We start from the raw sequence: 20,790 nt of genomic DNA, 5'->3' as shown, positions 1-20,790 counted from the left end.
TGTTAATAAATATTTATAGCTTTACTTTTGTCCACGTGGGCTCTCGTTTTTGAACAGAAAAAAAAAATACTTTCATGTATATAAATTGGTGCGGTGGCAGCAGCTGCTCCCACAAATAGTGTACTGGTGCTTGAGGCAACACAATTTTGACAGCCTCAAAAAATTATCCACGAATCTATTTGTGATAATATTTTGTGGATAAGAATCTCTATTGGATGTCATAACACAAGCGCCACGCCCGCTACATTCCAACACACTTGTGTTCTACTTCAGCAGCATTGCTCACTGGCATGTTACAAACTCTCGACTCTAACCATGCAAAGCCCATTTCCCCTTCCACGCTCTGCAGCTTCCGGCCTCTAGAGGTATGACCAGAACTTCTTCAAATGTTCTCGATTTCTGGGTTCTTATTATATGTATACATTTGCTTCAACATAGAATATAAAAGGCTGTAAGTTAGTTCCAGGGTCTGATCTTGATCATTAGAAACATTACTTGTGATCTGTTTATATTGACTTATTATTAGCATATGATAATTGAAATATGTTGATTGGGATTTTTTGTAAGTGAGATGGTGGTTAGTGGACTGACATCTGCTGCTATTTCATGCCTCAACATGAATTATTGTGGAATAGAATGTTGAATTGGGTGTTTTCAACTAAGTCGTCATATGTCTCTGTAATTGGTTTTAATTGGAATTGGATGATATAACATTACCTGGGCTGGCTTGGCGGAATTATGATGAAGTTTTAAATTTTGATGTATAGCATTTTTGTGGTTATGTATTTGTCAAATGCCTCCTACCATTGTTCTTTCTCTTTTTCTTTTTTGTTCATTGGGATGTGTAGATAACTGGGTTTTAGTTTGCTGATCAGTAAAATCTTGTAAACTATGAGAAGCATAGAATTCGTTTGTAAGCATGGCTGTACAAGTAGGTTGTGTAAGATGGAATATAAACAATTGCCAAAATCTTTAGTTCTTGGCATTGCAAGGAAGCTAACGGTGGTTTAAAGGGGTGCAGATACAGAAAACTGATTTCAAGTAGAAAACTAACGGACTTATTCCATACTATATGTGACATTCTGGAATCTAATGTTCTTTTGCTACATTTAAAATTCACTTATATGTTCTAAGTTGGGCTGATTTAAGAACCTTCTCCTGTGGATCTATTCTTACAGTTTCCTTTTGATGCCATTGGGAAAACCTACCTGTGCAAAGTAATGATTGCTTCACTTATTTTTCTGATTAAAACCTTGTTGATTTTGCTGCATTCCTCTCAGATTCTATTTAGGACAGGTTCTCTTGGTGTAACCCTTAAGCACTGGAATCTGAGTTGGAAAACAGGTTCCTGACCTCCATATATGGCATGGAAGTGATTATTTTCAACCCAACAAACAGCAGAAGGTGGTTTATTAGACATTGGAAAGCATAGAAGAAACTTTAAATAGTGTGACTAACCGAAGGTCCATTGCCATGGGAAAACATCAGGAGAGAACAATCATGAGCAAGAAGCCAGTTAAAGCATCAGCAGTTGTGGTATTGTTGCTCCTACTGGTTTACTCTGTATTTCTAATTGATTAAGTTTTATAATTAGGAAATTGTTCAATTTCGTTTCATGAGGCCTTAACAAGACTTATTGAAGTGTAAGGAAGTGATCTTTGCTGAAGAACTTGGTCCTGGTCAAATAATTAATAGATCATTAGTTGTGCGTTTTAATAAGTTATACTTAGAAGAGCTGTTATCTATGAAAAGTGAAACCAAAATGAGAAACCAAAGTTCTGTCTTTTTATGAATCAGCTTCTCAGGCATTTAACTTGATCTGTTTTGAATTCGTTTGATGCTTTATGTTATAAATTGTTGTTGAGATTAGAAGTCATTGCTAATCACAGTTCCCTAAGCAACTCTGTTTCACTGAGCTGAGTACTTAACACTGACTTAGTATGTAAAATGGTTCTTCAGCTGCTTAATAATCAGTTCATAGCTGCAGAACTGATTAACTCATTTATTACAAGTTATGACATCTGATAATTTAAATTTTTACTAGTTTAATTTATTGTTTAATTTGCTGCATGTACCTTTCTCTTAACTGCATCAAAGTACATCATAATAAACACAAGAATGGTGCTACTTAATTTGATAAAAGATTTTCTAGAGTTCAGTGCTTTTATGTTGTATGTCTACCTAAATAAATGAGCACATACACAGTAATGATCAAATTATGATTGTTTTGAACATCACAGTTATCACATGTAGATGAGAAGGATCAGTCCAATTCAGTTACACCTTCTGCAGACTCTGAAGTTAAATCCAAATGCATCGGTTGCTTGGGAAACAATGGTTGTCGGACTGTTCATGCAAGAACGAAACTGATGAATATTCTGATTGGGAAGGGGAAGCCTCAAGAAGCTCATTCTATTTTCAACAGCTTAACTGAAGAAGGACACAAGCCAACTCTTGTGACCTACACAACTCTTGTAGCTGCATTAACCCGCCAGAAACATTACAAGGCCATTATTTCACTTATCTCCAAAGTGGAAGAGAGTGGTATGAAGCCTGATTCAATTCTCTTCAATGCTATGATCAATGCCTTTTCTGAATCTGGAAATGTCAAAGAAGCCATGAAAATCTTTCAGAAAATGAAGAAGAGTGGATGTAAGCCCACAACCAGTACTTTTAATACTCTTATTAAAGGATATGGAAATATTGGTAAGGCTGAAGAATCTTCAAAATTACTGGAGACAATGCTGCAGGATGAAAATGTGCAACCAAATGATAGGACATATAATATTCTAATCAGAGCCTGGTGCAACAAAAAGAACATACAAGAAGCATGGAATGTGGTGTACAGAATGGTGGCATCTGGTATGCATCCTGATGTTGTCACTTATAATACAATAGCAAGAGCCTATGCTCAGACTGGGGAGACTTACAGGGCTGAACAGATGGTTTTCGAGATGCAAAACAACAAAGTGGCTCCTAATGAGCGTACTTGTGGTATCATTGTGACTGGATATTCTAAAGAAGGTAATATGACAGAAGCTTTGAGGTTTGTGTACAGGATGAAGGAGCTAGGAGTGCAGCCGAACCTTGTTGTTTTCAACTCTCTGATAAAAGGGTTTCTAGATGTTACAGATACCGATGGTGTTGATGAGGTGAGTTTCAACTTTGATGCTAGGATGTTTTTTTTTTTCCTCAAAAATTATTCTCCTTCATCCAGTAGAATTATAACATGTTCAAAGAGCTAAAATGCTACATGTTGGAATCATGCACTAGGCATTTCTCCATGTGCTAAGTTTAAAGGGCTTCTGGAAATCTCAAGGATAATAAATGGCCAAACTTTCTGTTATGAATTGTTGAGTAAAATGCAAATCATTCGCGACCTTTATACAAATATTTCATTTTCATGTATGACCTTTAGAACTAAATTTTTAGATTCTTGACTTTGTAAATATGTTTCAAGTCCATCCATTCTGTCAACCCACTGTTAAAAATCGATAGAATATGCCATCGTGGCATAGATACCAGCTCAAAAAGCCAAATATTTTTTTGACACATGGACATCCAAAGTGTCCAGGCCTACCTATGATTTGTGCCACATGGAGCTGAGATGGCAAATTCTGTCGGGTTTTAATGGTGTTTGACAAATGGATGAATTTGGAACATTTTAAAAAAATTACAGATTTAAAAATTAAGTTTTAAAAGTCACATATGAAAATAAAATATTGAACAAAAGTCATGCATGTTTGGTGCAATTTACCCTGAACTGTTAGTTCTGGATTTGAACTTTTCCTTCTCTAGAGAGATTCAAGTTGTGAAGCTTACTCTTTAGACAACCATGTTATAGTCCTTTTAAATTGGATGATTTTAGGTTGTTCCTGTGCTGAGATTGTGTAATTAAAGGAAAATGAAGAATAGAATCTTTAATCTGCCATTGTTAGCTCAAAGTATTGCAAGTTTCTGCTTTACTTTCATGTTCCTTTTCTATGCTTTGCCTAATGATAAGCGTATTACTAGGTAGAGTACAAAAGCTTTATTCTGCCCCAATAACCCAATAACAACATCATTTTCCAGTTGAGAAAATGTAAACACAGATTTCACGTGGTTCCTTTACCCAGTTGTATAGCATTTGAAAGCACCAATTCATTATATTTCTTGTAATAAATTGCTTACCATAAGCTTAAATTCAACAGGCACTGACGCTGATGGAAGAATTTGGGGTCAAACCAGATGTTATAACATTTAGCACAATCATGAATGCATGGAGCTCTGCAGGGCTGATGGAGAAATGCCAGGAGATCTTTGATGACATGGTGCAGGCTGGTATAGAACCTGACGCCCATGCATTTAGCATACTGGCGAAAGGCTATGTTCGTGCTGGAGAGACAGGAGAGGCTGAATCACTCCTCGATTTGATGAGTAAATTTGGTGTGCATCCAAATGTTGTAATCTTCACAACCATCATCAGTGGGTGGTGCACTGCTGGAAAAATGGACCATGCAGCCAGAGTTTATGAGAAAATGTGTGAAATCGGTGTTTCCCCGAATTTGACTACTTATGAGACTTTGATATGGGGATATGGGGAAGCAAAACAGCCAAGGAAAGCTGAAGAACTCTTGCAGATTATGGACGAGAAGGGTATCACTCCTGACAGGAACACCATGCAGCTTGTTGCAGATGCTTGGCGTGCCATTGGTTTATTAAGTGAAGCAAGAAGAATTGTGAAAAATATAGATCGAGGCGTTGCATCAAATAATATAGATGAGATACCAGCAGAGAGTTTGGAGAAGATTTATAAGAAACAAAACCTCAGTGCTTGTTATTCGAATGTTTTGCAGGTACCTGGAGTAACTACGAGTGACCAAAATGGATCATCTACTGCTAAAACTAGAAGCCAAATGGTGTTGAAGAAATACGATTCTTCCTCTATGTATCTCGCTCATGCAAGTGTTCTAGGGGTGCAACCAGGGATTATATGCCGGAAGCAGTTAATAAGAAGGGATAACATGCACGTGCAGTTTGTAAATTCATGTAAATCGGTGTTCATAAACTGATGAGAATTTGTGGATCACTGTCCAGAGAGTAGCTTGATTTTTTCGGCACCAAGGAGTTTGGAGATGCTGATGACTTAAAGCTGTAGATATTGAAGCTGTTCTTCAACACATACCTTCATATTTATTGGAACATTGATTATACGATCATTTTGTGCAAGTAATTAAATGGCTGCCTACACTGATGATATACTCATTGTTAGTATCAGGCAGGCCAGAAAAGGGCTACTGCCAATTTGTTTGCGAAAGTAACAATATGTTTTTCGATCCTATATTATACTATGAATATTTTCTTGGTTTAAATGAAATTTCCTGAGCTAATAATTAATCAGAAGATTGTCAATTTGTGAATGCAGGTATCAAGGGAAGGTCGAATATAGTAGAACATAAAATTTATTCAAATGATCTAAATTTGTGCTTAATAGGACTATAATATATAATCGCATTTCTATTTGGACAGTTCATCATTATACCTAGAGAAAATAAACATCTACTAGCAAGAATTAAAAGCTCCATGTCCTGTGCAAAGCAAACAGCTTATTTTCAAATTCTTGAGTTATGCATGAAAAGAAGAAACATGAATTTTAAGATTCAGTCATTCAACAGAAAAGAACAAAGGAAAATTTTGATTCATGCTTTGAGAAATAATGAGATGTTGAGTAAAGACATGCATTTGTAGTAATCTTTGCTTTAATTTTCATGTGTATTTCTTTTTATCCTACAAAAACCCTAGAAAAGATTTATCTAACAAGAGGATTATAGAAAACCATTAAAACCTAAAGATGGAACGTAAAAAATTTCCATCAGCTAACAGTAAACCAAAATGATCACATGAACAACATTTGGTAAAGTCCGTTGGAAAGAATAATGCACAACTAAGCTAAACACTTAGCATCAAAGTGATGCGTGCTACGAAGAAGGTAGCACGCTGACATCAAGTGATGTGAGCTATAAAAAAGGTATCATGTGGCACAAAGTATAGTGAGATACAAAGAAGGTAACATGCAACACAAAGTGCGACAGGGTTATAAAAACGGTAACACGAGGTACAAAGTAATGCGAGTTATAAAGAAGGTAACACACGATAGAAAGTGATGCGTGCTACAAAGAAAGTAGCACGTGGCCCAAGGTGATGCGAATTACAAAAAAAGTAACACGCGACACAAAGTAACACTTGCTACACAGAAAGTAGCACGCGACACAAAGCGCTGCGAGATACAAAGAAAGTACCACGCGACATAAAGTGATGTGTGTTACAAAGAAGGTAGCACGTGGCATAAAGTGATGCAAACTATAAAAAATGTATCACATGGCACAAAATGAAGCGAACTACAAATAAGGTATCACATAACACAAAGTGTTACGAGCTAGAAAGAAAGTTGCACACGGCACAAAGTGCTCTGAGCCACAAATAAAGTAACATGCGGCACAAAGTGTGGTGAGCTACAAAGAATGTAACACATGACACAAAGTGAGACGAGCTACAAAGAGGGTAGCACATGACATAAAGTGCGACGAGCTACAAAAAAGGTAACACGTAGCACAAAGTGACGCAAGTTAGAAAGGTGGCACGCGTCACTAAGTAAAGTGTGCGACAAAAAAGATAACACGCTGTATAAAGTGATGCAAGATACAAAGAAGGTAGCATGTGACATAAAGTGTTGTAAGCTATAAAAAAAGTAGCATGCGGCACAAAGTGATGTGAGTTACAAAGAAGATAACATGCGGCACAAAGTGATGCGAGTTACAAAGAAGGTAACACGCAGTAGAAAGTGATACGAGTTACAAAGAAGGTAACACGCAGCACAAAGTGATGCGAGCTACAAAGAAGGTAGCATGCAACACAAAATGCAATGAGCTATAAAGAAGGTAGCACATGATACAAAATGATGCGCGTTACTAAAAAGGTAACATGTGGTAGAAAGTTATGCAAGTAACAAAGAAGGTAGCACATGGCAACGTGATGCAAGCTATAAAGAAAATACGACGCGACACAAAATGATGCGAACTACAAGGTAGCATGCAGCACAAAGTAATGTGAGCTATAAAGAAGGTAACACATAACACAAAGTGATGTGAACTACAAAGAAGGTAGCATGCGGCCCCAATTGAAGCGGGTGATAACTATATTTTATAAAGTTATTTGATCATAATTTTATATGTATTTTATCTAAATTTTTGAGATTTAATTTAAGTATTAATTATTTTTAATTATTTATTTTATTTAAGTTAATTATATTGAGTTCAATTACTTTAAGTTATTTTATGATATATTGTTTTAAGTATAGTCATTATTTAAGTTAGTAGGTTACTTTTATAGATGTGATGTGACAAGTGTGATATTTGGTGAAAAATAATGCATTCAAGGTGTAAATTTTTACTGCATATATTTTAGTATTTCGAATATATCTTTCACTATAAAGTCGAATTGATATGATTATTGAACCATTAAAAAGCTAAGAAACAGAGCTACAAATTTTATGTTTATCACTTTACCTAATTCAATCTTAAAGAAGTAAAAAATCATGTCACAAACCGAAGCAGTGCAACAAAACCTAAAAATTCAAGACAGAGCATTGGGCGTTGCGGGCATTGAAGCATGAGCGCCAACAAGAGATGTACGCTTCAGCAAACTAAAGGCTTCGACACCGCGGCCATTAAGGAGGTAGAGCCGCTACGCTCGAAAAGGAAAATTTGAAAAAAGAAAACACTAGAGGCTTCGGCGTCGTGAAGCCCAAGGAGAGAGGGTTGCAACACCTACATGTCAGCGAAGAATCAAGGTGCATTCGAACTTTTACTTCAACATGGATTCAAGTTCTATTTAACCCAGCATGTTTTAGGGAGAATTAAGAAAGGTTTTTCTAAAAGAAAAAAAAAACATTTAAGTTAGTAAGAAAGTAAGAAAAATAGAAAGATTGTAGATCGAAAATTTGACAAATCTTTGAGTTCTTTTTTCTTTTGTTATCTTTATACTTATTTTGTTTGGTTTTGATGATTAACTCTTTAAAAGTGAAAAATTAATTTTTTTTAATTTTTTAATTTATAAATTTTAAATCGCACACAATATTTAAATTCAATTTACCATAATCATATATAAAAGAAGTACATCACAAAATTTTTTTATTAATTGTTTATTTATAACTTTTAAATTACAAATAATATTATAATTTAATTTAATAAAAACATATAGATAAAATACAACACCAATATCAACGACGCAATGTAGGAAAAGTGATTATATATCTTCATATGCTTAATTTCTTCAAATGCAGTAAAGATGTCCATCTCTCCTTTCGAATCTAATATAATTAGGTTCTCCAAAAATTATCGTTCTGTCAAAATTTTTCTTTTTTGTCTTTTTTCCTTCTTAACAAACAAAAAAAAAATACAAAATTCATTAACACAATCCTAACTATTTTGCCCAATATTATTAAAATAATAAAATATATAGTAGTAACAAAAACTTGATACGCAAAATTCTCACATCATCGTTAATACATCAAGATTGAAAATTCCTAGTTTTTCCAGATTCAACAACATAATTTGAATTTTCTGGATTAATTAATCCAAGCAAAATGTGAACTCTAGATACTCAACGACAAAGTTGGACTCATCACTGATCTCCCCTTCACCCAAAAGAAAAAAAGAACGGGAAAAACTCTAAAACAAACATTTTGTTTAGTATTATTAAGGTAATTAATTTTTTAATATATTTTTTTGTTAATTATAATAAAACCTTTAAAAATTTTGAACAATGTAGCTGGGAGACGAGGGATCATGGGTTAAGCCAATATAGCATGTGTGATTTGGTTGTAATAACGTTGTCACAGTAACTCTTTCACAGTGATTTTAACTTGAAAAACCTTTTGGTCTAGAAACTCTGCTGCTGTGCTTTCTGTTTTATGGAATCCGTCACGTGTTGGTACTTTGTACAAATTTTTATATTGCCAGTTGAGCAATTCATTCATAACAAGTGGGTCCTTGTCATAATTGATTGCAGGAAGTAAATTTAATATTAAATGCACAGGATTTCCACCCCTCCATTTTTATAAGCTCAGATTTCAGCCTGCCAGAAAATTGGATTCTTGGCTTGTTTGAGTAGAGATGGTGATATCTCTACACTCCTTGCCTCCATTGCTTTCCTTTCAAAACCCTAATCGCAATTCAACCTATTTCTCCAAACCCTTCAAAGACACTCACGTAACCTCAATTGCTTTCTTCAAACCCCTCAGAACTCCCAATCTCACAATCCTCAATATCCACCAAACTTCAAAATCCCACTTTTTAAGCCATAGCAATCCCACGTTTCCCTTCAAAATCCCAAATTGTTTGGGATTCAAGATAGAAAATGCTACAACTTTAAGCCTCAGAAACCGATTTCAAAGACTTAGCTGTTATGGGGTTAAAGGCTCCGGTGAGGAGACCAAAGTAGTGTTGGACTCCGGTGACGGCGGAGAAGGTGGCGATGGTGGCGGAGATGGAGATGATGGGGAGGTAAAGAAGAAATTGCCTGAATGGTTAAATATTACTTCGGATGATGCAAAAACAGTTTTGGCTGCAGTGGCAATATCACTTGCTTTCCGGTCATTCGTTGCTGAGCCGAGGTATATTCCTTCGTTGTCGATGTATCCTACGTTTGATGCTGGGGATCGAATTGTTGCTGAGAAGGTAGTTGTTTTTTGTTTGATAGTTAGTTAATTGGCACAAGCTCACTAGTAGAAACATTGATTACGGACGATTGATTGTTTGACATTTGCTTTTATGTTTTCTGTGGATAAGGATTGGCCGTTTTTTTTTTTTTTCGTGTTTTCTGGTAAATTGTGTGAAACAGTAGTGATAAGGTTTATATATATTAACTTTCAGTGGAGGTGAAGAAATGGAGTTTTAAGTATACTTGTCTCGAATTAAGAATGGAAAGCAGCACTTCAGAAGTGATTAAAGATTAGTGCAAGGCCGGATTAACCTTGACAAGAATGATTAAACGTATTTTTTCCTGCACTTTCGTTTTATCTGTTTTAACTTACCTTTATTGATATCTGAAACTGATAAGTGGCAGAAGGCATACATTTTATAGGATTTGCAGGAAGTAGAATATGTGTTTGGGTGCTTAAGTGAACTACAAAGTTGGTTCTTGCTATAGTATTTACTTTTTAGATTGTCATATCTGGAGCATGCCTGTAAGCTTTGTTCTTTGTTTTAATGATTGTCATAAGAACAGTAAAATTTGAAAGTGAAAAGATCTATTAAGCCTCAAAACCTAAACAGAAAAAACTATGATGTTTCTGTCAGTGTTAGCCTTATAAACTCCGCTAAAAAGTATGTCAATGTGTGTGTATATGTACATATGCATATAGGATTTACCAAGAGCTCTACTTTAACAAAAGATGGGGTGTGACATGAACATCAAATCTTCTTATTTTGCTTTAAACATGCATCAATAAGTGAATGAGTGGCTTTTCAAAATAAATAAATAAATAAGTGAATGAGTGGTTTAATTGTTAAATATAGCTCATGAATGTTTTTTGAATTGAAATTCAGGTTTCATACTACTTTAGGAAGCCATGTGCTAATGATATTGTCATTTTTAAAAGTCCACCAGTTCTTCAGGAAGTAGGATACACTGATGAAGATGTCTTCGTTAAACGAATAGTAGCTAAGGAAGGTGATATTGTGGAGGTGAGGTCACTCTGTGAATTTCTAAGCATCTGTATTTTTCCTTTTGATAAGCTGATTGTCTTTTGTTTCTCACTGTATTTAAAAAATTATTCTGGTATATTAATGTTGCATGTTATAATATGAAATGGCAAGAATCAAGGAAGATGATAGCATAAAAAGATATATTTGCAAATTATCCACTTTGTTCTCTTTGCACTCCACATATTAGGCACAGGGACATTCGATCGTACTTTTCTGAGTTACATGTAAGGTGTCATTCCTTTGCAGTTATTCCTCGTTTGTTTTCGTTTCTGTGTTGATGCATTATTAACTATAATTTGGTTTCATTAGAATGAAATATGAAAAAATGTTCCATTGCAGGTTCATAATGGTAAGCTTATTGTTAATGGGGTTGTTCGAGATGAAGACTTCATTAATGAAGCACCTTCTTATGAAATGACACCAGTTGTAAGTATGATTTCTAATCTTTAGAACCGTTGGCCCAAGCCTAAATGAGTCTGGCAGCTATTGAGCAGAAAATTAATCTTAAGTTATGTAGTAGAAGTATTTTGGTGTTGTTAATAAGACGAGATCTGCCTACATGAGAGAGAAAAAGACAGAAAGTAGATAAAGAAAGAGGGGAAGAGTAGGGAAAACTGGAAGCGATTTGGTGACAATCATGCTTAGATAAATCTTTCCAGTGAAGTAGAGGTTGAAACCATGGTTTTGAGTTAAGACATAAATATTCCACTAGTTGTGCAAGGTTGTATTTTTGCATTATTTCTAAGTTTGTGTCACATGTAACTGATTGTATATATGCTATTCATGTTGCAGCGAGTACCGGAGAACTCAGTCTTTGTGATGGGTGACAATCGTAATAATAGCTATGATTCCCACGTTTGGTAAGATATCATGCTCTAACAGGTTGACAATGGTGCATCCATGGAAAATCAGCTGAGCTGATTCTCCCCCTATATCTTTTTGCTGATTTCTTGAGTTATGTATTGTTTAGGGGTCCCCTCCCTGCCAAGAATATCATAGGAAGATCAGTATTCCGTTATTGGCCTCCAAAGAGGATAGGTGGCACAGTACTTGAGCGTGGCTGTGCAGTTGCCAAGCAGGAGAGTGTGAAAGCTTCTGAATAGATATTCAGCCTACTGATTTTATTTGACCAAAGTAATCCTTTGGCCGTTCACACCATTTCCCCCGATAATGTCTCTGTTTTCTTTGTATACTCATTGTGAGCTTTTAATTCCTTTTATTTATCTCTCCCAAAATTTCTGCAATAGCATTTTTTAGTAGAAAGGTTATTCTTGAAAGACAGGTCCTTTTTTTGGCCAGATATATGATTTTCATGCGACTATAGATTGACCCCCTGTAACGATTAATGCAATTAATATTCTGTTCTCTATCGTTTCATATCTTGTTGAGCGGCAGTTAATTGTATTATGTTTCAGGTTTAATAGTATTGATAAGGGTCTTGAAATTCATGATTGAGGAAGGAAATCATCTGTCAGTTCTGCTTGTTTCTCCATTTGTTCAGGCCTGCTAATCTTTTTCTTAAACTCCTATGTTCTTCTCATGTCTTTGACTTTGGCCAAGTATTCAGAGCAAGAATAGAGCTGCTGCTAGGGATGTGTCATCGTATACCAATGACTTCTAATGCAGATATCTACATCATATACCTAGCATTTTCTAGTTGATTCTATATCCCCTAAATATTGGTTTGCACACATTTATATGGAACAAGCTGACATGTTCCAAGACTCAGAAGTTTGAGCCCCATTGAAGCGCAAAGAACAAATACACCCTCCTTGAAGACAAGCAAATAGCAACCAGTATGACATATGAACAAAATCTTGTTTTACCAATTATCACAGAAAACATTCGTGGAGTTTCTCTACCTGTATACAGGCGTAAATGGAAACAAGAAACATCTTAATGAATCAAATTTATCCTATCGACAAATATAACCTACAACATATAACCTACATCAAGATGATAGTTCATATTTCTCCAAGCAAAGACAAATTAAACTTCAACAGCTTCTCAATTTCACTCCAGAATGATCTAAAAGATACTATTTTTTAAAGAAATTATTAATGCCACACACATACCAAAGCACTAGAAGCTCTGAAAAAGACTCAAATCAGTCAAAATCCACCATTTCCAAGCGGAAACCAATTTGTAGAGTTGCAGGAGAACCATCACTCTCAAACTCAGTCATATACGCATGAACTATTTTTTAGCTTGAGAGGTTTGTTACTATGGGAGTCAATAACCAAGGAACAAGAGATAAGTTTTCGATGCCTTGATCTCACCAACTTCCCCACCACATTCCCTCTGGATCGAACTTCAAATATCAACTTCATTGGAACTCCACCCACATCGTCTGAGACTGCTAAGCTTGCCCCAGCCCCATACAAAGGAACTTTATCTCCCTCGAGAGTCGCAACCACTGTACGATGACTCTTTCTTGGTTGATAGTACTTCTTCAACTGCAATCAGAAGCATATAAATAGAACTACTAATTAAGAGAGACCAAAATGGTAGGAAACAAAAAAAAAAAAAAACCTACTTCAAATAAGTATTAACTTGGGCTAGATCTTATTCCAAGATTTCAAGGTTTGTTGTCTAAAATAACTGAGAAATGTTACCTGACCAGTTGCCACTGCAATTTCTGAGTACATTAGATTGACTGGATTGGAGCTAACATGAATACCAAAGAAAGTAGCAGGGTTGTATACTGTCATCCTCACCGAACAATTCATGGTAAGCATCTTGCTTGGAACTCCTGTCGTGTCCGCCCCCTCTCCAAAATAAAAATTATGGACTGTCAAGCTCTGCAAAACAAGAATTTTCACAAGCGGTTAGAGAGTGTAACAGAAATGAAGAATACTATCCAAGTTTCTGACAAAACATACAATGTTTAAGATTGTTTATAATTACTTTTTTCGGGGTATCTTCTGTCTAAAGGAATCAGAGGGTAATTAAATAATATTATTACCCCATATAACGACTAGAATATATGTATGTTATTCTAAAAAGCAAAACCTTAACAGTAACTTGAGCTTTGTAAGGCCGACTGGCACCCCAGATGATCAAACAAAACAAACTGAAAACCGCCACGAACCCAAACACACCCATCAAAATCTGACACCTTCTCGTCAACCCTTTATCCCTCCCATAGAAATACTCCCCATAATCCCCTTCTTCTTCAATAACATTGCACTCGGTCCAACCCTTCTCGTTTCTCTTCCTTCCTTTCTTGAGATTTCCAGAGAAACGACTGGCGGATGAGGCCCTGGAGTGACGGCTGTAGGAAGGGTGGGAAGGAGATTCCATGGGGCTGTTGTAGGCGGGTGTTGCTTGCATGGAAGATGACTTGTCCCCATCGTGGGAATCCCTGGAAGGGCTTTGGACGTAGTAGAGTTGGCGTTTGGGGGATCTTGGAGACGATGGGTCGACCGAGCTTGTTACATCGGAATCTGATTTGGTGTGCATCGTCTTGAAACTGAATTCTTTCAAGAAGGAGAGTTGAGTTGGGGGGCAGTTTACTGTAAGAGTGAAGACAGGCAAGAGAGTGGAGAGAAAGGTGCAAATGTAGGTTTGGAGCTGAGATATGGGGGGTGAAGCTGGAGGTTCGGGAACGGGTGTCGGCAGTGATTCCGTTGGTCTGTTTGTTGGCTTCGAGTAAAGTTAAAACGTCACGGATAGTGAACTGTCCGCGACGTCGTTTTCGCATGCACGTGGTAGATCGAGTTTAAAATTTCACATCCAAGTTGGTTTCGCGAAAAAGGCATTTGGTTGAACAAAATAATTATTTTATGAAAATAAAATATATCAAAAAAAGTTATTATATAATTTGATTGGTAGAATAAATTAAAAATGAAATTTTATATAATTTGGCATTGTACAACTTAGCTATTGATTTTATTTAAGTAACTTAGCTACTGAATTTTAATTTGCAAATCAAATCTTATTTCATATTGTTAATAAGTATTTAGAATAATATTCTTTTAAACTTAAAATTTAAACACATAAATTGCTCCAAGTCTCCAATCTTATTGGCCTGGACCCAAAACCACTTACATCAAACGAGCCAACCTGCCTTAACCTGGTCAAGGTATATCTTTTACTACATTTTGTATTAGACTCTATTAGCTAAAGGGTACGTGTACTTATGTACATATGCATATAGGATTTACCAGGAGGCAAGAGCTCTACTCTAACGAAAGATGGGATGTGACATGAACATCAAATCTTCTTATTTTGCTTTAAACATGCATCAATAAGTGAATGATGAGTGGTTTAATTCTTAAATACAGCACATGAAAGTTCTTTGAATTGAAATTTTCAGGTGTCATACTCCTTCAGGAAGCCATGTGCTAATGATATTGTCATATTTGAAAGTCCACCAGTTCTTCAGGAAGTAGGATACACTGATGAAGATGTCTTCATTAAACGAATAGTAGCTAAGGAAGGTGATATTGTGGAGGTGAGTCACTCTGTCAATTTCTAAGCGCATCTGTAATTTTTCCTTCTAATAAGCTAATTGCCTTTTGTTTCACACTGTATTTAAAAAAATTATACTGGTATATTAATGTTGCATGTTCTGATGTGAAATGGCAAGAACCAAGGAAGATGATAGAATGAAAAGGTATATTTGCAAATTATCCACTTTGTTCTCTTTGGACTCCACATATTAGGCACCGGGACATTTTATCTAACTTTTGTGAATTACATGTAAGGTGTCATTCCTTTACGGTTACTCCCCATTTGTTTTATTGTCTGAGTTGATGCATTATTAACTATAATTTGGTTTCATTTGAATGAAATATGAAAAAATGTTCCATTGCAGGTTCATAATGGAAAGCTTATTGTTAATGGGGTTGTTCGAGATGAAGACTTCATCAATGAAGCACCTTCTTATGAAATGACACCAATTGTAAGTATGATTTCTAATCTCTAGAATCCTTGGCCCAAGCCTAAATGAGTCTGGCAGCTATAGGCGCAGAAAATTAATCTTAAGTTATGAAGTAGAAGTATTTTTGGCATTATTAATTATTAAGATGAGATCTGCCTACATGAGAGAGAAAAAAGACAGAAAGAAGAGAAAGAAAGAGGAGAAGAGCGGAGGAAAATGGAAGGGGTTTGGAGACAATCATGCTTAGATAAACCTTTCCAGTGAAGTAGAGGTTGAAACCATGGTCTTGAGTCAAGGCACAAATATATCGCTAGTTTGTGCCAGGTGTTGTATTTTTGCCTTATAATTATATCTAAGTTTGTGTCACGTGTATCTGATTGTATATATGCTATTCATGTTGCAGCAAGTACCGGAGAACTCAGTCTTTGTGATGGGTGACAATCGTAATAATAGCTATATATGATTACCACGTTTGGTAAGATATCATGCTCTAACAGGTTGACAATGGTGCATTCATGGAAAATCAGCTGAGCTGATGATTCTCCACCTATATCTTTTCGCTGATTTCTTGAGGTATGTATTGTTCAGGGGTCCCCCTCCTTGCCAAGAATATCATAGGAAGATCAGTATTCCGTTATTGGCCTCCAAAGAGGATAGGCGGCACAGTACTTGAGCGTGGCTGTGCAGTTTTTTTTTTTTTTGAAAAGTGAATTTATTAATCTCACAGCCAGTACGTCAAAGAAAGTTATCGGGTTGAGACTCCCAGCAGCTTTATGAACCGGTTTGGGTTGTATACTTAACAAAAGACAGCCACTCGACAAGCTATTAGTAGCTGTTCAGCCATGAAGGCTCAGAAAAAACCACAAATGTACCCGCTCTAGACAAGCAGGAGAGTGTGAAAGCATCTGAATAGATATTCAGCCTACTGATTTTATTTGATCAAAGTAATCCTTTGGCTGTTTATGCCGTATCCCCTGATAATGCCTCTGTTTTCTTTGCTTACTCATTGTGAGCTTTTAATTCTCTTTTTTTTTTTTTTTTCCAAATTTCTGCAATATCATTTTTTTAGTAGAAAGGCTATTCTTGAAAGACAGGTCCTTTTTTTGGCCTGATATATGATCTTCGTGCGACTGTAAATTGACCTTGTACTGATTAATGCAATGAATTTTCTGTTCTCTATCTTTTCTTGTCTTGTTGAGTGGCAGCTGATTGTAAAAGTTTCAGGTTTCATAGTATTGACAAAGGTCTTTAAATTATTGATTAAGGAAACTATCTAAATTTGGCCTTGAGAATAGTTCAGAGCTTTCTGGTTTGCAGGCAAACCTCATATCATCCAACCACTATAGCCATGCATCTAAAGCAAGAATAGAGCGGCTGTAGCTAGGCCTAGGGGTACGTCGTTTTATACCAGTAGCCTCTTATGCTAAGTTCTTCATCATATACCTTGCATTTTCTAGTTGATTCTATAACCCCAAATACTGGTTTGCCCACATTTATATGGCAGCCTATATCCCCAAATATTGGTTTGCGCACATTTATATGGAAAAAGCTGCCATGTTTCACTCATGAATGGAAACCAATCTCCACGTTCCAAGACCATTTGAAGTTTGAATCTAATTGAAGTGCAAAGAACAAAGACACCCTTCTTGAAGACAAGAAAATAGTAACAGTATGAGATATGAACAAATTCTTGTTCTACCAATTATCACAGAAAACATTTGTCGAGTTTCTCTGCACGAGTAAATGCGTAAGTAGAAACAAGGAACTTCTTAATGAGTCAAAACTATCCTATCGGCAACATATAACCTACACCAAGATGATAGTTCATATTTCTCCAGGCAAAAACAAATTAAACTTCCAGCAGCTTTTCAATTTCACCCCAAACTGATTGATATTATTTTCCAAGGAAATTATTACTTCCACACACATACCAAGCACTACTGGAAATGATTCAAATCAGCCAAATCCACCATTTCCAAGCGGAGAGCAATTGGTTGAGCTGTAGGAGAACCACCACTCTCAAACTTAGTCGTATATGCATGACCTATTTTCTAGGTTGAGAGGTTTGTTACTATGGAAGTCAATAACCAAGGAACAAGAGATACGTTTTCGATGCCTTGACCTCACCAACTTCCCCACCACATTACCTCTGGATCGAACTTCAAAGATCAACTCCATTGGAACTCCACCCACATCGACTGAGGCTCCTAAGCTTGCCCCAGCCCCATACAAAGGAACCTTATCTCCCTGGAGAGTCGCGAACACAGTACGATGACTCTTTCTTGGTTGATAGTATTTCTTCAACTGCGATCAGAAACGTACAAATAGAACTACTAATTAAGAGAGATCAAAATGGTAGAAAAGAAAAGCTACTTCAAATAAGTATTAACTTGGACTAGATCTTACTCCAAGATTTCAAAGTTTGTTGTGTAAAATATCTGAGAAATGTTACCTGACCAGTTGCCACTGCAATTTCTGAGTACATTAGATTGACTGGATTGGAGCTAACATGAATACCAAAGAAAGTGGCAGGGTTGTATACTGTCATCGTCACCGAACAATTCAAGGTAAGCATCTTGCTTGGAACTCCTGTTATGTCCGCTCCATCTCCAAAATAAAAATTATGGACCGTCAAGCTCTGCAAAACAAGAATTTTCACAAGCGGTTCCCATCCCAAGTTTCTGACAAAACACACAAGTTTAAGATTGTTTATTATTACTTTTTCCGGGGTGTCTTCAGTCTAGAGAGATCAGAGGGTAATTAAATAATATTATTATTCCATATAACGACAAGAACATATGTATTTTATTGTAAAATGCAAAACCTCAAAAGCAACTTGTGCTTCGTAAGGCCGACTGGCACCCCAGATGATCAAACAAAACAAACTGAAAACCACCACGAAACCAAACACACCCATCAAAATCTGACACCTTCTCGTCAACCCTTTATCCCTCCCATAGAAATACTCCCCATAATCCCCTTCTTCTTCAATAACATTACACTCGGTCCAACCCTTCTCGTTTCTCTTCCTTTCTCTCTTGAGACTTCCAGAGAAACAAGTGGCGGATGAGGCCCTGGAGTGACGGCTGTAAGAAGGGTCGGAAGGAGATTCCATGGGGCTGTTGTTGGCGGGTGTTGCTTGCATGGAAGCTGACTTGTCTCCATCCTGGGAGTCCCTGGAAGGGCTTTGGACGTAGTAGAGTTGGCGTTTTGGGGATCTTGGAGACGATGGGTCAACCGAGCTTGTTGCATCGGATTCTGATTTGGTGTGCATCGTCTTGAAACTGAATTCTTTCAAGGAGAAGAGTTGAGTTGGGAGGCAGTTTATAGTCAGAGGGGTGGCAGACAAGAGAGTGGAGAGAATCCTCCTGCGCCCGTTTCATATGCACAAATGGTCACATGTATATTTTTTATTATTAAATTAATATATATTTAGTTTTACTTTAAAATAATATTTAAATTTTATCAATGAAAATTTAGCGTTTAATTATTTATTTTATCTTTAAAAAGTAAGATAATTTCAAGATAAAATCGAAAAATATTAAAGATTGTATACGTGATAAATTATTTTATATTTATCTTCAAATTTTGATAAAATTTGTATTTATAAAGATATGAAATTATGAGAGTAAGTGTCGATAGTGATTTCATCAATATGTTTGTTGACAATGATTTTGTTCGGTTCAAATAAAGTTATAGCATGTTTGATTAACGAGAATGAAATTGTCATTTTCACTTATTCTTATTATTAACTTAGATGTAGTTGATTTAATAAAATAATTATTAATTACTCGCAATTATCATTATATGAGAATTTAAAAAGATGTGAAATAATCATTACCAATTCTCCTCCCTAATAGTTATTCCAAGCTAATGAGAATAGAAAATAAATTCAATTGGATGAAAATGCCTTTCAAAATTTCAAGAACTACTCTGATATAATATAAAATATTTTCATTTTTAAAGCTTTCTGTCGCTTTCTACCATCTTCTTCATTTCCCCTTCTCTCTTTAAATTCCCTCCACCACAAGAGGGTGGTGGAGGTGACAACGGTGGCACTAGTGCTAATTGCGAGAAGCATCAATTAAGTACTCTCACAATAAATCTGGTCACGAAAAACGCTGATCTAGCATTCTCTAATCAAATCTAGTCGCGCGAAGCATAAGATTGATCATATCTTGTGATAGAACCTAGCACTCCATTGCCATATTGGATTGTAGGAAGCTGCGATTTGATCTGATTGCAGAGAGCATCGATTTGAGATCAAATTGGTCATAAGGAATGCTAGATCAACGCTTATGACAAGATGGTTGAGAATAAAGGAAAAATTAAAAGAAATATTAAAATTAAAAAATTAAAAATTAATATTTTATATTTTAAAATTAAATTAAAAACTTTAATTATAAATTATAAAGTTTTATTATTTTAAAAACTGGAATTAAAATATTCATATATTATAATAAGAAATATTGTTATAATTTATTAATTATTTTCAAAATTATTTTCACTAATTAAATATTAAAATAAAATTATAATAACAATTTTTTTATCTTATTTCATTGCTATAAACAAAATTAAATAATATTTCTCTTTTATTTTATTCTCAAAGAATATTCAACCAACCAAAAATATCCATCATCGTAAGACCCACGCTTTCTCAGTTTCTGTTTGCAGTGAGTTCCCTCTCACCGTTTCTATTGCATTCTTTTCGTCGAAATAAACAGGGAGAAGACAGATGGCCGCTTCAACTCTTCTCTCGCTTTCCTGCCTTTTCCTCTTACTTCTTCTCGTAAATAGTTTAGATCCTCTTTCGTCACCGCCCTTCCTTCTCTGCTCTGCGCCTAACCCAGATTCAAAGCAAAAAAATGTGTTGACCGAGAATGAAGATAGTAGTGATTGTCCGCTTCGTTTTCACATGCGCGTGACGGATCGATCTTAAAATTTCACATCGAATTTGGATCGCGAAAAGACTTTGGGTTGAACGAAATAATTATTTTGTAAAAATAAAATACATCAAGAAAATAATTTATATAACTTTGATTCGTCAAATAAATTAAAAGAGAAATGTTATATAATTTGGCCATAGCTATTGGTTTTATTTAAGGGACTTAGCTATTTATTTTTAATTTGCAAATAAAATCTGATTTCATATTGTTCGAC

At 35.7% G+C, this 20,790-nt stretch overlaps 5 protein-coding genes across 8 annotated transcripts; 3 read left to right on the top strand and 2 right to left on the bottom strand.

Moving 5' to 3' along the window:
• Positions 1-233: 233 nt before the first annotated feature.
• On the top strand, positions 234-5,356 carry LOC18588589 (uncharacterized). 2 transcript variants are annotated; one of them, XM_007013093.3, is made up of 4 exons: positions 234-365; positions 1,281-1,536; positions 2,241-3,152; positions 4,191-5,356. In XM_007013093.3, the coding sequence occupies exons 2-4, from the start codon at positions 1,474-1,476 to the stop codon at positions 5,049-5,051; spliced, it is 1,836 nt and encodes a 611-aa protein (XP_007013155.3). In that variant the 5' UTR covers positions 234-365; positions 1,281-1,473; the 3' UTR covers positions 5,052-5,356. The 2 variants fall into 2 exon arrangements, with proteins under 2 accessions (XP_007013155.3, XP_088665524.1); XM_088809398.1 differs by lacking the exon at positions 1,281-1,536 and having other exon boundaries at positions 248-365.
• Positions 5,357-9,090: 3,734 nt separating this feature from the next.
• Positions 9,091-12,124, top strand: PLSP1 (plastidic type i signal peptidase 1). Of its 3 annotated transcripts, none has more exons than XM_088809399.1 (5): positions 9,091-9,716; positions 10,587-10,724; positions 11,085-11,175; positions 11,538-11,605; positions 11,716-11,893. In XM_088809399.1, exons 1-4 carry the CDS (start codon positions 9,153-9,155, stop codon positions 11,570-11,572), a joined length of 828 nt encoding a protein of 275 aa, XP_088665525.1. In that variant the 5' UTR covers positions 9,091-9,152; the 3' UTR covers positions 11,573-11,605; positions 11,716-11,893. The 3 variants fall into 3 exon arrangements, with proteins under 3 accessions (XP_088665525.1, XP_007013154.3, XP_007013152.3); XM_007013090.3 differs by having other exon boundaries at positions 9,094-9,716; positions 11,085-11,171; positions 11,716-12,124; XM_007013092.3 differs by lacking the exon at positions 11,085-11,175 and having other exon boundaries at positions 9,092-9,716; positions 11,716-12,124.
• A 393-nt stretch (positions 12,125-12,517) lies between these two features.
• Positions 12,518-14,369, bottom strand: LOC18588587 (uncharacterized). The gene is made up of 3 exons (XM_007013088.3): positions 13,758-14,369; positions 13,361-13,546; positions 12,518-13,201 (listed from the first exon to the last, which is right to left on the bottom strand). The coding sequence occupies exons 1-3, from the start codon at positions 14,205-14,207 to the stop codon at positions 12,923-12,925; spliced, it is 915 nt and encodes a 304-aa protein (XP_007013150.3). The 5' UTR covers positions 14,208-14,369; the 3' UTR covers positions 12,518-12,922.
• On the top strand, positions 14,326-16,093 carry LOC148760649 (chloroplast processing peptidase-like). The gene is made up of 4 exons (XM_088810403.1): positions 14,326-14,373; positions 15,064-15,201; positions 15,565-15,651; positions 16,034-16,093. Exons 1-4 carry the CDS (start codon positions 14,326-14,328, stop codon positions 16,091-16,093), a joined length of 333 nt encoding a protein of 110 aa, XP_088666529.1.
• A 1,232-nt stretch (positions 16,094-17,325) lies between these two features.
• On the bottom strand, positions 17,326-18,962 carry LOC18588585 (uncharacterized). Its single transcript, XM_018126785.2, has 3 exons — positions 18,455-18,962; positions 18,083-18,268; positions 17,326-17,934 (listed from the first exon to the last, which is right to left on the bottom strand). The coding sequence occupies exons 1-3, from the start codon at positions 18,902-18,904 to the stop codon at positions 17,656-17,658; spliced, it is 915 nt and encodes a 304-aa protein (XP_017982274.2). The 5' UTR covers positions 18,905-18,962; the 3' UTR covers positions 17,326-17,655.
• Positions 18,963-20,790: the final 1,828 nt, after the last annotated feature.

This window comes from Theobroma cacao, chromosome 9 (assembly GCF_053813885.1).
Source record: "Theobroma cacao isolate CCN51 chromosome 9, ASM5381388v1, whole genome shotgun sequence".
Lineage (NCBI taxonomy): Eukaryota > Viridiplantae > Streptophyta > Magnoliopsida > Malvales > Malvaceae > Theobroma > Theobroma cacao.
The sequence above is the reverse complement of the archived record's forward strand: the minus strand, read 5'-3'. Positions and strand labels throughout refer to the sequence as shown.

What these genes read in the sequence shown, in the direction of transcription:
- LOC18588589 (XM_088809398.1), top strand. Translation starts at nt 291, where the DNA reads ATGTTACAAACTCTCGACTCTAACCATGCAAAGCCCATTTCCCCTTCC. An exon ending in GCAGCTTCCGGCCTCTAGAG is followed by an intron (nt 366 to 2,240) that starts GTATGACCAGAA and finishes TGAACATCACAG; the next exon opens with TTATCACATGTAGATGAGAA. An exon ending in ATACCGATGGTGTTGATGAG is followed by an intron (nt 3,153 to 4,190) that starts GTGAGTTTCAAC and finishes TAAATTCAACAG; the next exon opens with GCACTGACGCTGATGGAAGA.
- PLSP1 (XM_007013090.3), top strand. Translation starts at nt 9,153, where the DNA reads ATGGTGATATCTCTACACTCCTTGCCTCCATTGCTTTCCTTTCAAAAC. An exon ending in ATCGAATTGTTGCTGAGAAG is followed by an intron (nt 9,717 to 10,586) that starts GTAGTTGTTTTT and finishes ATTGAAATTCAG; the next exon opens with GTTTCATACTACTTTAGGAA. An exon ending in AGCTATGATTCCCACGTTTG is followed by an intron (nt 11,606 to 11,715) that starts GTAAGATATCAT and finishes TGTATTGTTTAG; the next exon opens with GGGTCCCCTCCCTGCCAAGA.
- LOC18588587 (XM_007013088.3), bottom strand. Translation starts at nt 14,207, where the DNA reads ATGCACACCAAATCAGATTCCGATGTAACAAGCTCGGTCGACCCATCG. An exon ending in AAGCTCAAGTTACTGTTAAG is followed by an intron (nt 13,547 to 13,757) that starts GTTTTGCTTTTT and finishes CTTGTTTTGCAG; the next exon opens with AGCTTGACAGTCCATAATTT. An exon ending in TTGCAGTGGCAACTGGTCAG is followed by an intron (nt 13,202 to 13,360) that starts GTAACATTTCTC and finishes TTCTGATTGCAG; the next exon opens with TTGAAGAAGTACTATCAACC.
- LOC148760649 (XM_088810403.1), top strand. Translation starts at nt 14,326, where the DNA reads ATGGGGGGTGAAGCTGGAGGTTCGGGAACGGGTGTCGGCAGTGATTCC. An exon ending in CGGGTGTCGGCAGTGATTCC is followed by an intron (nt 14,374 to 15,063) that starts GTTGGTCTGTTT and finishes TGAAATTTTCAG; the next exon opens with GTGTCATACTCCTTCAGGAA. An exon ending in AGGAAGGTGATATTGTGGAG is followed by an intron (nt 15,202 to 15,564) that starts GTGAGTCACTCT and finishes GTTCCATTGCAG; the next exon opens with GTTCATAATGGAAAGCTTAT.
- LOC18588585 (XM_018126785.2), bottom strand. Translation starts at nt 18,904, where the DNA reads ATGCACACCAAATCAGAATCCGATGCAACAAGCTCGGTTGACCCATCG. An exon ending in AAGCACAAGTTGCTTTTGAG is followed by an intron (nt 18,269 to 18,454) that starts GTTTTGCATTTT and finishes CTTGTTTTGCAG; the next exon opens with AGCTTGACGGTCCATAATTT. An exon ending in TTGCAGTGGCAACTGGTCAG is followed by an intron (nt 17,935 to 18,082) that starts GTAACATTTCTC and finishes TTCTGATCGCAG; the next exon opens with TTGAAGAAATACTATCAACC.